General features: G+C 36.5%; 1 protein-coding gene across 1 annotated transcript in view; it reads left to right on the forward strand.

The window, feature by feature from the left end:
• Positions 1–21,417, forward strand: part of MYO3A (myosin IIIA) — a 360,696-nt gene that overhangs the window by 134,293 nt on the left and 204,986 nt on the right. Inside the window, exons 9-12 of the mRNA XM_007936415.2 lie at positions 10,163–10,262; positions 12,150–12,266; positions 14,886–14,990; positions 15,089–15,172. Of these exons, the coding sequence (XP_007934606.1) occupies positions 10,163–10,262; positions 12,150–12,266; positions 14,886–14,990; positions 15,089–15,172 (406 nt within the window). The remainder of the gene's footprint in view (positions 1–10,162; positions 10,263–12,149; positions 12,267–14,885; positions 14,991–15,088; positions 15,173–21,417) is intronic.

Raw genomic sequence — 21,417 nt, forward strand, 5'->3', positions numbered from 1 at the left:
GTGGGTTTGAACCGCCAGCCTTCTGGTTAGCAGTCAAGTGCCTTAGGCATTATGCTACCAGATGTACTACTAATAAAAATATTATCTAAGAAAATAAATTATGTTGTTTTCCTTCTTATTTTCTGTCTTACCATACTTATAAATTCCATCCCTACCCTGTGATTACACAAGTAGTCTGCATTTTCATCTGGAACTTTTTTTATTGTATTTTTACACTACAGATATTTTAACCCATCTGGAATTTATTTTTATGTAAAGTACACAATTCCTAAATTTTAACTAGTTGTTCTAGCACAGTTTCTTGGATAGTTTTTCTTTCCCCGCTAATTTGAAATGCCACATTTATAGTATGACATGTTCTTAGAATTTATGACCCTAGTTTATAAACAATTCACTACTAGTATTTTAGTCTTTCTTAGCTGTCTTTACTTAGTAATAATGTTTATTATTAGAGTATACTGAAATGATATTTTTTGTACTGGAATATTCTGCTCCACTCTTTGACTTTTATTCTACCCCTTGACAGACATGTTTCACTGGCTTCCCGTTGGGCTTAGAATCAAGAATGCTGAACATGGTTTACAATGTCGCATGTCCGGAACTCTGCTTAAATCTCCAGCCTCATCTTGTGCAGCTCTCCTTTTAGTTATTTCAGCTACAGAGCCCTGCTCTGAGTCCTTGGACCACAGCATGCTCTCTCATGCCTCTAGACTTTCAGACATGCTCTTTTCCCCTTTTTTCCCCATCAGATATCAACTTGACAGCCTCTCTACAACTGGGTACATTTAAAAGGCTAGACATAATATTTTCCATTAAGAGTCTAAATCACAGAATTCTGTGATCATAAAAGTTATTATGGTAATATGTGAAAAAGATGAGAGGTCAGATAGGTTTAGAGCCTGAGTTGGCTTATCATTAGAAAGACTGTTAAAGGATTTGAATAAACCTTTCACCAAGAATGATACACAGATGGCCAACAAGCATATACAAAGATGCTCAGCATCATTAGCCATTAAGATGCAAATCAAAACCACAATGAGATACTATTTCACTCCCACTCGGATGGCTAAACCTAACACACTGCCATTGATTGAGCCAATTCCAACTCATAGCAACCTTAGATGACAGAGTAAAACTGCTCCCATGTAGTTTAAAAGGCTGTAAATCTTTATGGAAGCTGACTGCCTCATCTTTCTTCCATGGAATGGCAAGTGGATTTGAACTGCTGACCTTTTTGTTAGCTGAATCCCTTAACCACTGAGCCAAGAAGGCTCCCCCAGGATGGCTAAGATCCAAAAAATGGAAAGCAACCAGTATGATGAGGGTGTGGAAAAGTTGGAACCCTCATCCATTGCTGATGGAAATGCAAAATGGTACAGCTTCTGTGGAAGAGTTGGATGGTTTTCTAAAAAGCTGAACATAGAACTACCATGTGATCCAGCAATTCATATACCCAAGAGACATGAAAGCAATGATACAAAGAGATACATGTACGCCAGTGCTCAGTGCCGCATTATTCACAGTAGCTAAAGGTGAAAACAATCAAAATGTCCATCAATAGATGAATGGATTAGCAAAACATGGTTTGTGTGTGTATAAATATACACACACATACACTTTGGAAACAAAGCCCTGATACACACTATAACCTGGATAAACCTTCAAAGCATTATGATGAGCAAATTAATCACAAAAGGACAAATGTTATGTGATCCCACGTACATGAAATATATAGAATAGGCAAATGAATATGACTAAAGTTTTTTAATGGTTACCAGAGGTGAGAAGGAGAGGGAAAGAAATGTCATTATTTTGGAGACAGTGAGTATCTGTTTATGGTGGTGGAAAATATGGCAATGGATATGGGTGACAGTTACACAACATGATTTATGTAATTAGTGCCACTGAATCATGCATGTAAAAAAAATGTTGAATTGTAAAATGTGTGCTTAAGATATGTATATATTTACAATAATTTTTTTAAAGATTACCAGAAATGATGGGGTATGAGCTAAAATTAGGGAAGAATATCATATTGTTCACACTAAGAGATGTAATTCTTTGGATTTGGGCTCATTGCATAGGGCTCAGTGTTGCAACTCAAGCCAGCATTTGTCATCTGCCTCTTCATAAGCTGGTAATCTGCATCCATAAAGATTATAATGTAGAAATCCCTGTGGGGAGTTCTGCTCTGTCACAAAAGGTCATACCAGTTTCAAATTGTCTCAAGGGCACCTTACAACAGCAACAACAACATTCTGACACCAAGCATTATTTTTGACTCCATGCATCTTGTTGTTGTTGTTAGGAGCCGTCAAGTTGGCTCTGACTCATGGTGACCCTGTGTACAACAGAACGAAACAGTGCCCAGTCATGTGCCATCCTCACACTTATTGCTATACCTGAGCCCATCATCACAGCCTCTTATCAATTCATCTCACTGAGATTCTTCCCCTTTTCTGTGACCCTCCACTTCACCAAACATGATCTCCTTCTCCAAGGAATTGTCCTTTCTGACAATATGACCAAAGTACATGAGACAAAATCTGGCCGTTCTCTAGTCCAGGGAACATTCTGGCTGCAGTTCTTCCAGGCAGATTTGTTAGCTCTTCTGGCAGTCCATGGTACTTTCAATATTCTTTGCCAGCACAACTCAAAAACCAATATTCTTTGCCAGCACAACTCAGAAACATCAACTCTTCTTTAGTTTTCCTTATTCATTGTCCAGCTTTTGCATGCATATGAGGTGATTGAAAATACCAGGGCTTGGGTTAGGCACAGCTTAGTCTTCAAAAAGACATCTTTGCTCTTCAGCAATTCAGAGAGGTCTTTTGCAGCAGATTTGCCCAGTACAATATGTTATCTGATTACTTGACTTATGCTTCCATTGATGTTGATTGTGGATCCTAGTAATATGAAATCTTTGATAACTTCAATCTTTTCTCCATTTATCATGATGCTGTTTATTGGTCCTGTTGTGAGGATTTTCATTTTCTTTACGTTGAGGTATATTCCATACTGCATACTATAGTCTTTAATCTTCATTGGGAAGTACTTCAAAAATGAACAAGACTTGGTTTCTTCCCACAGGTTGCTCACATCTAGCAGGAACAATGAACATGTATAGACTAATTAAATGTGAAAGCTACTCTCTACTACTGGTGTATTTCTTTAGGAAAGTCTGCAGTGGTTTCATAGAGAGGGTGACATTTGAGCCTGACTTTGAAAAATAAGTAGAACTTTGCCAGGTGTGGAATGTAAAGTAATTTCAGGCAGAGAAAACACAATGAACAAAATATAGAGCCTTAAAAATACTGGGTATACTGAGCAAAGAAGGACAAATGGGGGAAAGAGAGATGTCATGTGGAGATGTCCAAAGAATGCTGAGAAGAATGCTAGAGAATTTGAGAAAAAGATTTTCACCCTGAAGTGGGCAGAGAGAACCTTCCCATAGAGCTGGCACCTTGAATTCAGACTCCTGGCCTCCTAAACTATAAAAATATTGAGGGCCAAGAAAGATGAGGAATCTATTTTACAGATGAGAGATGAAAAGTAACCTGCCTGTGGTCTCAGAGAAAAGCAAGGATGCAGAGCCAGGATGTGAATACAGGCAGTCTGACTCCTGGACCTAATATTTCTAACCATCTAGTGGCTTATATAGATAGACATGTAGATATAGATATGTTTTATTGTTGTTGTTGATAGTTGCCAATGAGTTGGCTCCAACTCACGACGACCCCACATATAATAAACTGAAATATTGCACAGTCCTATGCCATCTTCACCATCATTCATATGTTTGAATCCATTGTTACGGCCTTGTGTCAATCCATCTCATGGAGGATTTTCCTTGCTTTTGCTGACCCATCACTTTACCAAACATGAAGTCCATCTCCAGTGATCAGTCCCTCCTGATAACACATGCAAAGTAAGCTAGTTGAAGTCTTGCACAATATACTGTGATCCATAGGGTTTTCATTGGTGAATTTTTGGAAGTATATCACCAGGATTTCTTCCTAGTCTATCTTAGTCTGGAAGCTCCACTGAAACCTGTCCACCATAGTGGTATTTGAAATATTGGTGAAATAGCTTCCAACATCTGTAGCAAATTGCAAACCACCACAGTGTGACAAATTGACAGAGGGGTGATGGAGATACATAGATATAGTCTATCAACCCTAAGATCCTGTAATCAATGGGATGGTGAGTAAAAGAGTAAATAACCTGCCCAGAACTTAAAGAGTGAAAATAAGCTTAGACTGAAACAATTAATAAAGCAGCCATGTTGTTAATCAGGCTGGGAGAACAGACACAGATAAAAGAAACTGCAAAACTAATAGGAAACCTTGTTTGTCCCAAAGTAATGCAGCAGCTGTAAAATGTCACACGACCTCCTCTGAGTAACTGTTATTCTCTTCTTACCATTGACACTTCCAGCCCTGCTTTGCACTGCCCATATATTGGAGGGGATATGCAATTGCAAAACTGTCCCCACTTCATAACAGTTCCCAAGCCCTAGTTGATTGCCATATGTCCTAATTCTGGTTCAGGAGCAACACTAATCCACTTCTCTCTACCTGAGGCTTTCCTCAGAATCTTCCCATGAAAACAGAAATCTCATGCAAGATGCTTCTTCCTTCCTCTTGGGAAGCATCATTTGAAGGCTCCTCTGGAGTGTCTTTCCTCACTACAGTGAGTCAGTAAATCTGATTTTGTCAGTCTTTTAAAAAAAAAAAAGAAATACTTGGCATACTACTACAAGATTGTAAACATGGAACTAGAGTCATCAGTTGACAATTGAGGACAACTACAAACCAAAAAGAGGGAAAAATTTTATAGTTACAGAACTTCTAAATGGAAGAGAAGTTAAGACAACTGCAAGATAGAATGGACTGTTGGAAACTTGGGAAGAAAATTGTAAGTCGCAGGGTAACCTCAAAGAAAAATGGTAAACCTTCACATCAAAATAAAAGAGAACCAGCACAAATATTTAGCAAATACTAAAACAATAGCAAAGAAGGAAGTGAAAATATGATTCATAAACAAAACAAGCCCAGCACAGAAAATTATATGGAACAAAGAAATCAGCAACACCACGGAAAAGCACATAACAAAATGACAGCAACAAATTCATACTTGCCGATAATTATACTGTCAAAATAGTAAAAACTTACAGATTAGGAAAAAATATTTGGCAATGACATATCTGACAAGGGATTTATCTCTAGAATTTGTAGAAAACTCCAACACCTCAACAACAAAAAGATTAACAACTGAATTAAAAACTGGGCAGAAGACATGAATAGACACTTCACCGAAGAGGATATTCAGGTGGCCAGCAAATACATGAAAAAATGCTCACAATCATTAGCCATCAGAGAGATACAAATCAAAACAGTGAGATACCATCTCACCTCAGCACTAATGGCAAAGTTCAACATGACAGAAAATAAAAAATGCTGACGAAGATGTGGAGAGATTGGAATTCTTATACACTGCTGGTAGGACTGTAAAATGATACAACCACTGAGGAAAACAGTGTGGCGATTCCTTAAAAAGCTGGAATTAGAAATGCCATTTGATACAGCAGTGTCCATTTCTAGGTATATATCCTAAGGAAGTGAGAGACAGGACAAGAACAGATACATGCACACTCATGTTCATCACAGCACTATTTACAATAGCAAAAAGATGGGAACAACCTAGGTGCCCATCACCAGAAGAACGGATAACCAAACTATGGTACATACGTAAGATGGAATACTATGCAACCCTAAAGAATAATGTAGAGTCTGCAAAACACCACATAACATGGATGAACTTGGAGGACATTATGGTAAGTGAAATGTCAATCACAGAAGGACAAATAGCTCATTATTATAACAAGTCAAGAAAAGGTATATATACAGAAGGAAACTTTGTTGGTTACCAAGGGTGGGAGGGGAGAGGAGGGAACAATGCAAAAAAAAAAAATTAAAAAATGGATTGATCCATGTCACTTTAGTTTTGTGTATTTCACTGTACATAAATTATATTTCAATAAAATATATTTTTAAAAAAACACTTGGCATATTGGGGTATGGTCTGTACAAAAATAATGGTTTGTTGATGATGATGCTAGAAAGACTTGAGAAAGATTATAAAGGTCCATGGATTTCATGCCAAGAAATTTTAAATTTACACTATAAAAAATGGGAAGCCTTCTGAGATTTTTAAGTGTCACAATGACAATTTTTTTTCTAAGTTTTTTAACAGTAATACCAAATCATTGTGGAGAATGAATTATAAACATGGAAGAGGGAGGCTACAGCCAGCCAAATACTGATTCTTCTGTTTTCAACCACCATCTACTCTTGTCATTCCCCAGGAATGGTCTTTAGTTGCCAAGTAGTCCCATAAAACACAGATGAAAAATCCAGGTCTCTTCACTTCAGCTTAAAGGTTTTCTTTCCATATTTTCATAAAAAGAATGTATTAAAATGATCATGCTTAAAATCTCTTTGGAAATAGGAAAATAAATAAAATTTCATCTGTTGAATCCAACAAATGTGGAGGCCAACCATGTGCAAATCATACACCAGAAATTGTGGGGAGATAGTCATTTACAAATTCATTCAACTAACACTTACTGAGGACCTACAGTACTCTAAATCATCTGCTTGTTCTGGGATACAATAGTGATCTAAAGACACGTAATCTCACTCTTCTTGGAGCTTACATTTTACTAAGAGATTCAAATATTGACTGAATTATTTACACAAATGTATAATTGTAAATTTCTGTACAAACTATGAAAATTGTTATGGAGGAATCTAATTAGGAATTGATTGCAAATGGTAATATAGCACTTAAGAACTTTTCAATCTATTAAAGGAAATAAGACCAGTAGTACACACCTGAATGATTGAAGTGAGGTAACTGAGCTATTTGTCCTGAACAATGTATACAGTTGTGCTAAGGAGGTTAAAGGAGGTAGCATTTGAGGTAGACTATGTGAAATGAATATTCATCACACAGATGGGATAACAATAACAAAAGCAACAGGACAAATTGGAAAAAGCACAAGGGATACATAGGAAACAGAAACAAGTCCAATTAAACTGAAATGTGAAAAGATTTTGTGGAAAACACATTGGAAGGTCAGACTAGAATAATATCGTAGAAGGCCTTGAGTTTCATTTATCCATTCATTCAACAAATATTTACTGAGTGCCAACTACATGCCAGATACACTGTTTTAGAATGTACAACTATAAAAACTACAGGTATTCTATCTCACAGAGCTTAAAATCTAGTGGGGGAAGACAGACAAGAAAGTTGTGTGTAGAGAGAGTGAGTGAGATAAAGGACAGTGGAAAGTTCTGGAGAGAAAAAGGTGTTATTTCATATAAGTTGACCAGGAGAGGGCTCTAATCAGTATTATATGAAAAGAGTCCTGTAAGAAGTGAGGTGGAGCTTTACAGATATCAGGAAAAAGAGCATTTTCAGTCAGAGGAAGCAGTAAGAGCAAAGGCCTTGAGGTAAGGGTATGCTTAATGTGTTCAGAAAGCAATAAAGAAGCCAATATGGTTGGAAAACCAAAATCAAACCCACTGCCATTGAGCTGATTCTGACTCATGGTGACCCTTTAGAACAGAGTAGAACTGCCCCATCGAGTTTCCAAGGCTGAAACTCTTTAGGGAAATAAACTGCTTCATCTTTCTGCCACGGAACAGCTGGTAGGTTTGAACCACTGACATTTTGGTTAGCAGCCAAAGGTTTTAACCACTGCATCACCAAAGCTCCTTGTGTGATTGGAAAGAAATGAGTAAAGGAGTTAGTACAAAGAGATAATGTCAGAAAAACAATGCAGGCAGGCTGGGGGCAGATGTACATATCATATAGGGGCTTATAGACCATGGTAAGACTTTGATTATTGCTTTGAGTAAAATAGGAAGATGTTAGAAATTTTGAGCCAGAGTAGTGACATGATCTGACTTAGTTTAAAAAAGATCTCTGTGGTTGCTTTGTTGAGAAGAGTATCAGAAGGCAAAGGTGACAGCAGGGAACCTACTTGGGAAGCTATTACAGTAAGTCAGGTGAAATACACTGGAGATGGTGGTAGTGAGAAATACTCAGTTCTAGATGTAATTCCATGATAGAGCTCATAGGACCTGTTGATAGTTTGGATGATAGATTGATAGATAGGAATGTGAGAAGAAGAAATAACTAAGGTTTTTCGTCTGAACAATCAGAAGAATGGAGTCACCATTTACTCCAATGGGGAATCAAAGGGAAGAAGCATTTGAGGGATATTCAGGAGCATGGTTTGAGGTGTGTTCAATCTGCCTTTTAGACTTCCAAGTAGAGTGTCAAGGAAACAGTTGGATGCATAAGTCTGGAGTTCAGCAGTTGCCTTGCATGACAACTATTTAAAGCTATGACATTGGGAAGTTAATGTAGACAGAGAAGAAAGTAGCTCCAAGGAGTAAAGCTTGGGACACCCCAAAATGGGAAGGTTAGGTGAGGAAGAAGGGGCACTGGTGGTTCAGTGGTACAATTCTTGACTTCCATGCAGGAAATCCAGGTTGGATTCCTAGCCAACACTGGAATCACACCTCATGTATGGCCACCATCTGTCTTGTCTGTGGTGGTTTCCATGTTGCTGTGAGGCTGAACAGGTTTCAGCAGATTATCCAGACTGAACCATACTTGAAAGAAAGGTCTGGTAATCTGAAAAGAATCAGCCAATGAAATCCATATAAATCAGAGTGGCCCAACCCCATTGTGCATGGGATTGCCATGAGTTGGGGGCCAACTTGATGGCAGCTGACAACAACAACAGATAAGGAGGAACCAGAAAAACGTAATCAGAATGGCCAAAAGCCAATGAGGTAAGACAGAATCAAGAGAAGTATACAGGAAACCATGAAAAATATATTCAAGAATGAGTTTGTTAAATTCTGCTGGTAAGTAAAAGGAGAAATTTAGAATTCACCATTGGATTTAGCAATGTGAGGATCATTAGTGTCCTAAACAAAAGCTGTTGCCATGGAATGTAGAGATGACAGACTGATTGGAATGGGTTTTCTTAATGAGTGGAAAGAAACAGAAGAAATTGAATATAAACAATTATTTTGGGGATTTTTGCTAGAAAAGCAAAGAAATAGAACAGGAGATGGAAAAAAAAATTAGAAGTCAGGAAGAGTGGGTGGTGGTTGTTTTTGAGATAGGTGATTGTAACAGTTGAGAATGAAAAATGAATAATGTAGGAGTATGAGAAGAACCAGCAGGAGTGATATCCTTGAATCAGTGAGAAGGGACAGAATCTAGGGAACCGAGGAGGAATTGGCCTTCAATACGGGCAGGGACACTTTACCAACAGTGAATTAATTCTCTAGGCAATGAATGGGGAAGCCATTAGAGTTTTCTGAGGGAGTGATGTGATTCTCATTAACCGTCATAATCTATTTCTTCCTTCCTCTTCTACCGGTGGACAAATTCAAATGCTTAAAAGTATGCCTCAAAAATAAACACAGATAATACAGCTCTTCTCAAAATAAAGAGGATAATTTCATATCCAGTTTAAAAAACTGTTCTATTTATCTCAGCAACTTCTCCAACCTTCATGTTAAATCAAGATCATTGTGTTGTTATTGAAAATTGCTGAACTGTTTTACTTTGAAAATAAACTTTCCGTCACCTGAAATCAATTTTATGCATACCTTTAACCTTCTGAAAATTCACACTGTGATTTATTTTGTGTTCCTGTTAAATTCTGCTGAGTAATAAGTTTAAAAATCACCATTCCTTGACCACCAGTGGCATAATACTACCTGAGACAAAATTGAAAATCTAATGAATTCAAACCACTTTGTAACTGATTAAGTTGGAATTCAGAGGAAGCTTAAAGCAAATTTTTATGTATGTTCAAACTTGGACAATTCTTGGTAGAACTTATAGCTTCTTGTAAGTATCCAGTTAAGTAAGTTTGATTTGTTGAATTTTTCCAATGAAGAGGAGAAATCAGCAGAGATCAAATATATTGAGGTATTTTCTGGTAAGTCTTACAATTGAATTTAGTAAATCAGCTTCAGTCTCATGTATGGAAAAGTTACTTCCTTTATGATCATTTATAAGTTCTTAAATCAGAAAAAGTTTTTCCTTTTGTTTTGCTTCACAGATATGAGCGTATTCACACCAAGAAAGGTAATTTCAACAGATCTCTGATATCCAGTGTGAAGGATGTAGATGATTTAGCCACTCTAGAAATTTTGGATGAGGTAAGAAATTCAATTTAATTAAACTTAAACATTCTGAATTTTTTGTTCAAGTAAGGACTTGAACAAAAGTAAGGAGCTCCTCTGGTGGCATAGTGCCTGAGGCATTTATTTGACTGCTAACCAGAAATCTGGTGGTTCAAACCCACCAGCCACTCCTCAGAAAGAAGGTTGGGCAATCTACTTCCATAGTGATACTCCCTCAGAAACCCAAGGAGGGGTCGCTATGAGTCAGATCTGACTCGACAGGCAGTGGGTTTTTTTTTTAGTGTGGACAGGGGATTGAGGCAGAATATACTCTTAATGTAGCAAATGTAATTTTCATTCTTTAATGTAGCAAATGTAATTTTCATTCTTTATCCCTTGATGTCCTGATGACCTCTTGTATCATCAGTTTTAATGTGTACAACTCAAATTTCCAGACCTCTTCAGCCTGGTGTCCATTGTTTTTTTCCCATTTTAAATTTTTGATACTCAGCTACAGAGGTGTGAGTTCCCACCAGCATGAGTTGCTAGATCAGAGACCCTTCTTCTCCTGAATTATTTCTGGGAGTCTTAACAGAATGATCTGTTGCATTCAGAAACCAGTCAGTCTCCTGTACCCACCCTGTGGCATGCTCCCTCTTTTTGTCTCTCCTCTTCCAGCTCCCATTGCCCACACCCAGAGGCCTCTGAGAGACTCTGAAGAGCCTATTACCAGAGCTCATGGTGCCCTTTATGGGATCATAGAGCCCATGCTCTCCCAGAGCTTACCTTTTAGGGCATTAAAATTCTGCTTAGAACTTTTATCCCAATATAATAATTACCTCAGAAATATTTCAAACGTTGCTGTGAAGGTACAAATCCAAACCATTCAATTACCGTCTCAGCCTCCTTTCCTCTCATCCTTCTTCATTCCAGAATTAGATCATTAGAGAAATAAACTGCTATTTAGTGAAGAAAAAAAAGAAAAAAAAAAACTGGGGACTTCTATCCTGCCTGATGAATAGCTTGTTATTTGTTAATACTTCTGATACATGCCTGAACATTTTGCTTAGCAAGGCAACTAATCAGGAGACACGTTCTGAACAGAAGTAGTCATTTGGTAAATTTAGGGTTTCATAAACAACTCAAACACTTCTTCAGAAGTCCTCTTGACAATATCAAACATCTTGAAATCAAATAACATTTGCAGGGATTGCTGGCACCTTTTTGGATCTTACATAGCAAATTTCCCAGTGATGCTAATTCTTAGGTTTGTGGCTTATAAGGAAGATTTCACAGATTATGTTGCTGAGTTCTATATTAAACACTAGGTTTGTGTGTTTTATTTTTATCTCTTTTCCAACCCAAGATTTTTTACTCCTTTCCTTGTGTCAAGTGCTATCATCATTTATGTGGAGCATCATATATGATTTCTGACACTATTTAAATTGATCCCATGTACTGATATGATTTAACAGCTATGCAAGTTACTTTTCTGAATTCATCACTCTGCCTTTTAAAACCAATTAACTAAGCAAAGGGCCAGGACATTCCACAGTGTCATTGAATAACCTTGATTTAGAGTAAAATTATGTCCATTGTGTCTTCCCTTCTGATTTCACTAAACAGATGCCTAAATATGTATGGTATTTACTTATTTCTCTGAAAGCATTATATATTTAAAATCCCTTTAATGTACAGAATCTTCTTTGGGAAACGAAAATAACAGTGACATGCCTCTGTGGCTCTTACAATCAAAGAAAGTGCCTGTCAAGTTAAAGGGGAGTGACATACCCAGTGTTATACTTCTTTGTAGCAACTAGTCTATTTCTTTCTAATCTTTGATCCAGACTCCAGATGTTTTATTTATTATTATTTACTTCTTTCATTGTAGTTGATCACAAATGATTTTTCACTTTATTACAGAATACAGTCTCCGAACAACTTGAGAAGTGTTACTCCAGAGATCAAATCTATATCTACGTAGGAGATATACTGATCGCCCTCAACCCTTTTCAGAGTCTGGATCTTTACTCCACAAAGGTATGTAATGTGGGTCACATTCTCTTACTTTGTATAAATAATTATATTATTCAGATATTTAAATATATTTCAGTGATGCCAATGAAAACTTTATTTAGTACTTTGAATAAGCAGCTACATAATTACTGTTGAAACATTGCATAATAACATTGTATTTTTATAAATTATTTTATTAGTCAACAAAGAATTAGAGAAAGAAAAATAGATTAAGTCATTCTGGATGTAATTTGTCTTCTCTTTTATTTTTCTCCTAAAGTATGTGGCATGATGTCAACTTACATCCACTTCTCTGTGCTTTACATCATATCACTTAACAGATGCCTAAATATGTACTTAATGTCTGTCTTTCAACCAAGTATGGAGGGTTCATTGGTTATTGGTTCCATGGTTATACTTGCCTGATGGGAATTGGTTGTGTATGATATGATAAGTGGGAAGCATCTTTCAAAGTCACATTATCTTTTTTGGAACCAAACCAAATACACTGCCGTCGAGTCAGACCCAACTAATAGTGACCCCACCTTGGGTTTCTGAGGTGGTATCACTATGGAAGTAGATTGCCCAACCTTCCTTCCGAGAAGTGGCTGGTGGGTTTGAACCGCCAGACTTTTGGTTAGTAGTCCAGTGCCTTAAGCACTATGCCACTACACTTTGAAAACTGCTCATTGTTCTGTCAAGGTTTGCACCTGACACAAATGGTCATTTTGATTTATTTGCTCTAGGAAAGGTTTTTGTACCTGGCACAAACAGCCTTTAATTTTTAATTAATGTTTAACATATGTATGTGTGTGTGTTTGTGTAGGTGTTTGTTGTTGTTAGGTGCTGTAGAGTTGGTTCAGACTCATAACAACTTTATGTACAACAGAAAGAAACACTGCCCAGTCCTGCGCCATCCTGACAATAATTGCTATGTTGGAGCCCATTGTTGGCAGCCACTGTATCAGTCCATCTCGTTGAGTGTCTTCCATTTTTTCATTGATACTCTACTTTATCTAGCATGATACCCTTCTTCAGGGAAAGGTCCCTTCTGATAATGTGTCTCAAGTCCATGAGACAAAATCTTGCTATCCTTGCTTCTAAGGAAAATTCTTGTTACACTTTTTCCAAGACACATTTGTTCATTTTTATGACAGTCCACAGTATATTAGATATTTTTCACCAACACATAATTCACATGCATCAGTTCTTGAGTCTTCCTTGTTCTTTGTCTGCTTTCACATGCATATGAGATGATTGAAAATACCATGGCTCAGGTCAGCAGCACCTTAGTTCTCAAAGTAACATCTTTGCTTTTTAACACTTTAAAGAGGTCTTTTGCAGCACATTTGCTCAATGCAATAGGTCATTTGATTCTTTGACTGCTGTTTCCATGGGTGTTGATTGTGGATCCAAGTAAAATGAAATCCTGACAACTTCACTCTTTTCTCCATTTGTTATAATGTTGCTAATTGGTCCAGTTCTAAGGATTTGTTTTCTTTATGTTGAGGTATAATCCTTACTGAAGGCTGTAGTTTTTTATTTTCATTAATAAGTGCTTCAAGTCCTTTACATTTTTAGCAAGCAAGCTTGTGTCATTTGCATATCACAGATTATTAATGAGTCTTCCTCCAATCCTGATGCCATACTACATACATAATGACTGCAAAACTTATTATGAGTTTAGAAAGTCCTTTTAACATGCTGATTGGCCTCATTAATATCAGACTGTGTGTGTTTTATGAATATGAATATATGGTTATCCATAATTTGGCCCCTAATTATTTAACTATAGAATGGTATTCTGGAAATACATGAGGCTGTTTTTCTTTTTTAATTTGATTCATGCTCTTCTAGTAATTTGTATACTTCACAATATTGTTATTTACTACTTTGCCTAATGGTTATTTTTACGTGTGAAAATGCATAATTCTGTTTTCCTCTGACACCCTAAAATTTACAGAAATAATGACAAATTTATGAACCTTGATTTAAGTTTCAGAAGATCTAGGCCTTAGTGCAAATTCTGTCAATTAACTGTGCAATCTTGGACAAATTAAGTGAGAGAATGTATGTCAAATGATGTGAAAGGAAAAGAATGGTGGTCATATCTCAGAAACTATTGTATTTAAAGAGTAATGAACAAAATGACTACCAGTTGTCTTATGAGTGCCTTTTATTTAAAAAAAAAAAAGTATTTTGAAATCTTTAAAAATAAATATACATAATTTCTTAAATACCACTTCCAGAGTGCTATTATATTATGTCATGTCATATCGTATGGATAGGTTGTTTTATGTTAGGCTTTTATTTTACATAATTGGACCTGATTTGTACATATCTTTTTTTGTCTTCTATAACATGCTTGAAGTAATGTTTTAGTGGTATGAAACTGTATTTTGATTTATGTTTTGCTTTAAAAATGGGAGCTATATCTATAAATAATCCAGGGCTACCCACCAGCCACTCCTCAGAAGGAAGGTTGGGCAATCTACTTCTGTAGTGATACTGCCTTGAACCCAAGGATGGGTCGTTATGAGTTGGATCAGTGAGTGGATTATATCTTTAAAAAAATAAAAAGAAGAAAAACAAGAAGAAGCCCTACAGTACATTGTTTCTGGTTCTTGTATTTTTCACTTTTAGCATTCCAGAGTGTATAGTGGAGCAAAGAGAACTGCCAATCCTCCTCACATTTTTGCAATGGCTGACTTAGGATACCAGTCTATGGTAACATATAATTCAGATCAGGTAAGAGTCTCACATCCTCAGTAATTCCCATTTCTCATTTGTCAGCTGAATCTTGTACACAAAAAGTCTTCTCACAGCTCCCTTCTCTCACTGTGCAGTGCATCGTTATTTCTGGAGAAAGTGGTGCTGGGAAGACAGAAAGTGCTCATCTTTTAGTTCAGCAGCTGACGGTGCTTGGGAAGGTATAATTTCTTTTTTATCTGTGCCATCACAGAAATATGTATTATGTCTTAGAATAATATAACTGATAAGTAATATTTACTAAGTTTCCCACTTATAATACTGCACTGAAGTTGTAGAGAATTTGAGAGTTTAAAACATAACAGACAATCTGTTTTGAGGATATGCTAACTTACCTCAGTCTTATTAGAGAAGGCTTTCTAAATGTGTTTTTTCTCTTTTTTAAGGCCCAAAGCATTTAGTGAATAATTTCTTAACTTTCTGTCCTTTCGTTACTAGCAGGTAACAAAGAAGTCAATTTACAATATTAATTATACTTCTGTAAGTAGCCACAATCAATTGGAAATTGAAACTTAAAAGTACTGTTTACAATGCCAACAAAAAATAATAAGAACTGGTTTGATCTAAATCTCATGAAATATAAGCAGTATTTGTATATTGATAACTACCACAAAGTGATTAAAGAAATCAAAGACCTAAATAAATGGAGAGATAAACCGTGCTCATGAATTAAAAGACTCAATATCATTTAAGATGTTGATTCTTTACAAATTGATGTATACAAGTACAGCAGTTACAATAAAAATCCCAAGAGAAATTTTGTTGTTGTTGTTGAACTCAACAGGCTGAACTTAAAATTTATATGGAGGGGCAAAAGAACTAGAATAGTAAAACAATTTCAAAAAAGAATAAAGTTGGAAGATTCATACTACTAAATTTCCAGAATTAGTATAAAGTTGTATTTGTCAAGACCAAAACCAAACCAATCCCATGCCATCGAGTTGATTCCAACTCATGGTGACTCCATGTATTGCAGAGTAGAACTACTCCGTAAGATTTTCTTGGCTGTAATCTTTAAAGAAGCAGATGACCTGGCATATATCAGAAGTCCATTCCTTTTTATGAGCCATTTTTATGAACTGTGTAGCCATTGGGTGGGTCCATACCACCAAACTTTAAGTTAGCAGCCAGTTGCAAACTTCTTATACCACTCAAGGACCTGTAGTCAAGACAGTGTGGTATTAAAGCAGAGATGGCATAGAGACCAATGGAACAAAATAGAAATCCACACATACATGGTCTATTGATTTTCGCCAAAGGTGCAAGGTCTATTAATGAAGAAAAGATCATCTTTTCAGCAAGCGGTGCTGGAATAATTGAATATACCTATACAAAAACATTGAACTTTGATCCAGGTTTGATGCACTATAGCAAATTAGGAGCTCTGGTAGTATAGTGCCAAAGGCACTTGACTGCTAACCAAAGGCACTCCTCAGAAGGAAGGTTGGGCAATCTACTTCCATAGCGATACCACCTCAGAAACCCAAGGAGGGGTCACTATGAGTCGGGTCCAACTCAGTGGCACATAACAACAACAGCAGCATAGCAAGTTAACTCCAAATGAGTTATGGCTCTAAATGTAACACTAAAAACTATAAAACTTTTAGACACAAACAGGAAAAATTTGTTGTGATCTTGGATTAGGCAAAGAGTTCTTAGATACAACACAAAATACATGATCCATAAAAGGAAAACATTGGATTTCATAAAATTTAAGAACATCTGAATGATGCTGTCAAGAAAATGAAAACACATGCCACAGATACAAGACACTTTTTGCAAATCATATATCTAATAAATTACTTGTGTCAGAATATCTTTTAAACCTCTTAAAACTCATTATAAGAAAACAAACGACCAATTGAAAAATGGGCTAAAGATTTAAACAATCACTTTACCAAATGTCATATATATGTGGCAATTAAACACACAAAAAGATACTCAACATCATGTAGGGAAGTGGAAATTAAAACCACAGTGAAGTACCATTACCAGTACTAGTTGCTTTCAGTCAATTCCAACTCTTTGCAACCCTGTGTACGTTAGAGTAGAACCATGCTCAATAGGGTTTTTAATGGTATAATTTTCAGAAATCAATCACCAGACCTGCCTTCTAAGGCACCTCTTGGGGGGAACTCAAACCTCCAACTTTGATTAGGTGCTGAACATGTTAACCATTTGCATCACCTTAGAAATCCAAGATATCATTACACACCTATTAAAATGGCTATTTAAAAAAAAAAAATCTGACGGTATCAAGAATACAAAACAATTGGAATTCCCATAAATTGTGGGTTAGAATGTAAAATTGTATAGCCACATACAGTTTAGGCTGGGAAAACAAACTCACTGCCATTGAGTCAATTGCAACTCATATCAACCCCTCCATGGGTTTCTGAGGCAGTATCTCTACAGAAGTAGATTGCCCAGTCTTCCCTCCGAGGAGTGGCTGGTGGGTTTGAACTGCCGGCCTTCTGGTTAGCAGTCAAATACTTTAGGCACTACTCCACCAGAGCTCCCAGTTTCAAGTTTCTTATAAAATTAAATTGCATTTACCATACAACATGGAAATTCTACTCCTAGTTGTTTATACAAGAAATGAAAACCTATGTTAATATAAAAACAAATATTTATAGTGACTTTATTCATAATCTCCAGAAAATGGAAACAACCAAACTAGGGAATGGATAAACAAACTACGGTACATCCATATAATGAAATCCTACTCAGCAGTAAAAAGGAATGAACTTGTGATACATGTAATGAATCTCACTGGATAATATGTTCATTAATCTCAGAATTCATTATGGTAAATCAAATAGGCTATATTCAAAAGACTGCATACTTGGGAAGAAAGCTGTTACATTATGGGGATTATAATCAATGTCATGAAACAAAATGTGTATGAACTTCTGTATGGAAAATGAATTGCTCTGTAAATTTTCACCCAAATCACAATAAATAATAATAATAAAAGACTGCATACTATATGATTCAATTTATAGGGCATGCTTGCAAATTTAAAGCAAATTTTTTACTGTTGTTGTTGTTATGTGCTGTCAAGTCAGACCCAACTCATAGCAACAGCCTCCTTGGGTTTCTGAGGCAGTATCACAATGGAAGTAGATTGCCCAACCTTCCTTCCGAGGAGTGGTGGGTTTGAACCACCAGCCTTCTGGTTAGCAGTCAAGTGCCAAATAGGAATGATGGAATTGTTCTGTGTGTTGATTGTAGTGAGGGTTATACAATTGTATATGTTTGCAAAACTCAGAACTGTGTACCATAAAGGGTGAATTTTACTATATGTAAAATTTTATCACCCCTTTTTTTTAAAAAAAAAGAGGAATCCAAAGAGACTCGGTTTGATTTTGCAAAAATAATCCTTGAAATGAGCTAAAACAAGAATTATATATTTTCATTAGGCTGATGATTAAGAAAAAATCATTGTGTGCAATATACCTCTGTGAAATTTTTTATTTTTGTCTGCATAGTAGTAAAATTTTTACTAATGCTATGATTATGTGCATCTTGTATTACAAAATATCAATGAGTCCAAGGCCAGACCTAATCTCTGTATAAAAAAATGAAGACACATAAGGCTGGCGGTTCAAACCCACTAGCCACTCCTCAGAAGGAAGTTTGGGCAATCTACTTTCATAGTGCTACTGCCTCGGAAACTCAAGGAGGGGTCGCTATGAGTTGGATCTGACTTGATGACAGTGAGTTTGTTTTTTTTTTTTGGAATGTCAACACAATTGCTTAATCAACTCTAATTCATTTTCAAAATCACAAATCAAAAGAAATTCCATAGCTTAATATTAAAAATCAATTGACTTGTAGTAATGTAAAAGGTTTATCGATCAGTTAATTATTGTTTGAGATTTTGCTGCAAAAGGCAGAGCTTACTCTGGAACTTTCTGCTATCTGCAACTTGATTCAATTTTTTATTTATTATAATTTAGAGACATTTTCTTAAAAAAAAAAAAATCATTCTGAGGCTAGTTCATGCAATACCAAACCTAACAAGTTCTGGGGTACGGATGAATTAGATAGTTGTAAGGATTAGAGTATGACTTCACTTAGGGAAAAAGCCAGTTTGCAGCATCTGGTTGTTAAAACACATGCACACACACACACACACAGTTGCAGCTTTCATATCAAAAGTATTTTTAAAGTCTGCCATTATTGAGTATCAGTAGATTGATGAGGAAAAAGGATGGTGACAGTAATGATAGCACCTTCATTCTTAAGGCCCTTCATTCTTAAGGCCCTCAGTAGTTTTCAAAACTCTTGCATCAAACTATTTCATTTAATCCTGCCTATTCTGGATGGTACAAACAGTGAAGCACTCTATTACTAGCCAAAAGCTTGGTGGTTTGAGCCCACCCAAAGATGCCTTGGAAGACAGACCTGGTGATCTGCTTATGAAAGATCACTGCATTGAAAACCCTATGGGGCACAGCTCTACTCTGCACACATAGGGTTGCCATAAGTCAAGAGTTGACTTGACAACAGCATCCTATGGGATTACTCAATGCCATTACCAATTTAATAAGGAAATTGAGATTCAGAGAGGTTAACCTGAAATTACCTAACTAGTATAGATAAAGTACCAGAGAAGAACTTGGAAGGCAGAATAGCAGCATCAGGAGGAAAGGGTTGAAGCTGCCTGAACATGGCAAGTCTCCATGTTATGCATCAAAGAGCATAAGATGCCAGCTAGAGTTGTACCAGCCATTGTGTTATAACGAGAAAACATGCAATGGTCTTCCTTGAAAAAGCATCTCAGTGCGTAAACCAGATAACTGCTTTCATAGAATCCAAAATCATTTTGATGACTACACACTAATGGGTTAAATTTTAAAAAAATAATAACCCTCTTTCCAGTCATCCCATCTTCTCATTAATGACCCTCTTTGTGTCTCCAAGGCAGAAAATCTTTACGGTAGTAGATTACCTAGTCTTCCTTCCATGGAGTGGCTGGTGGGTTTGAATCACCAGACTTTTGGTTCTCAGTCACGTGGCTCCAGAGCCTTTCTTTAAAAGATGGAATACCTAAAATTTCTAACAAAGCTACGTCTTTCATTCACCTCACTGAAATGTTTTAGAATATGCACCTGCATACTTTGGGGGAATTTATAGGCAAAATAACTATTTTTATAATTCCAAATATAAATGGCTATATCTTAAATGTTAATCTTCAAGCAGTCATTAAATTATTGTAGGACTGACTTCAGTGAAACTTGCTTTCCAACAGTTCTCAAATGTGCATCATGGGTCCTCTAAATATGCAAAATCAGATGTATTAAAATTTTGATTATTGAGAAATCAATTGACTGATTTTAGTATTAGCTCTGGTAGCATAATGGTTAAAGCATTCAGCTGCTAACCAAAAGGTTGTCAGTTTCAACCCACCAACCACTCCACAGGAGAAAGATGAGGTGGAGGCAGTCTGTTTCTGTAAAGATTTACAGCCTTGGAAAACCTCTGGGGAAGTTCTACTCTGTCCTGCAGGGTCACTGTGAGTTGTAATCAACTTGGTGGTAGTGAGTTTGTTTTTAATACTTCATGTCATATGTGTTGGTATGGAATAGAAATTGACTTTGCTCAATAGAGTAATATGGTTAGTAGTATACTAATCTAACTTGTGAATAACCCCTCAGGACTAGAAAAGCCAGTAGAGACTAAGAAGATGGTACTACCTCAGGGCTCTTGCATCAATTCCTGCCCCATTCCTTTGCTCATCAGCTTTCCTCTCCTTACTTCTAGGATAAGGTATCATTTTCAAAGCTGTAACCCATTGCCATTTGGTCAGGAACAGTGAAATAAGATATAATTTGAAAGGGGAGGAAGGAGGCATTATATATTCTCTTGGCATAGAAGAGTTGAACATTTGAATTAATTGACTCGAGGACTTTCCACAAGGGCCTTTACTATTCTTTCTTGATCTGTAGGCCAATAGACAGTCTCATGAATAATGGATTAACTGTGTGAATGTTGTCTTGTAGATGTCAACAAACTTCTTTATCTAATCACTTTATCTTGTTTTAGACCTAAAAATGTGATTTAATGTTAATTGAGGATATGTATGTATTCAGAATCCTACCCTTATCAAATCTTGTTTTGCTTTTTTTTTCTTTTTAGTTGTCTCCTTGGGTTTGTGTGTGTGTGTGTGTGAAAATAAACACAGCCAGACATACACCAATTCAGTAGTTTCTACATGTAAAACATTGATGGCATTCTTCAAGCTGTACAACCATTCTTGCTATCCGTTTCTAAATTATTCCACCATGTTGTTGTTGTTGTTGTTGTTTGCCGTCGAGTCAGCCCCGACTCATAGCGACCCCTCCTTGGGTTTCCGAGGCAGTATCACTACGGAAGTAGGATTGCCCAACCTTCCTTCCGA

Source organism: Orycteropus afer, unplaced genomic scaffold (genome assembly GCF_000298275.1).
Source record: "Orycteropus afer afer isolate SDZICR_OR568_19922 unplaced genomic scaffold, OryAfe1.0 scaffold00035, whole genome shotgun sequence".
NCBI lineage: Eukaryota > Metazoa > Chordata > Mammalia > Tubulidentata > Orycteropodidae > Orycteropus > Orycteropus afer.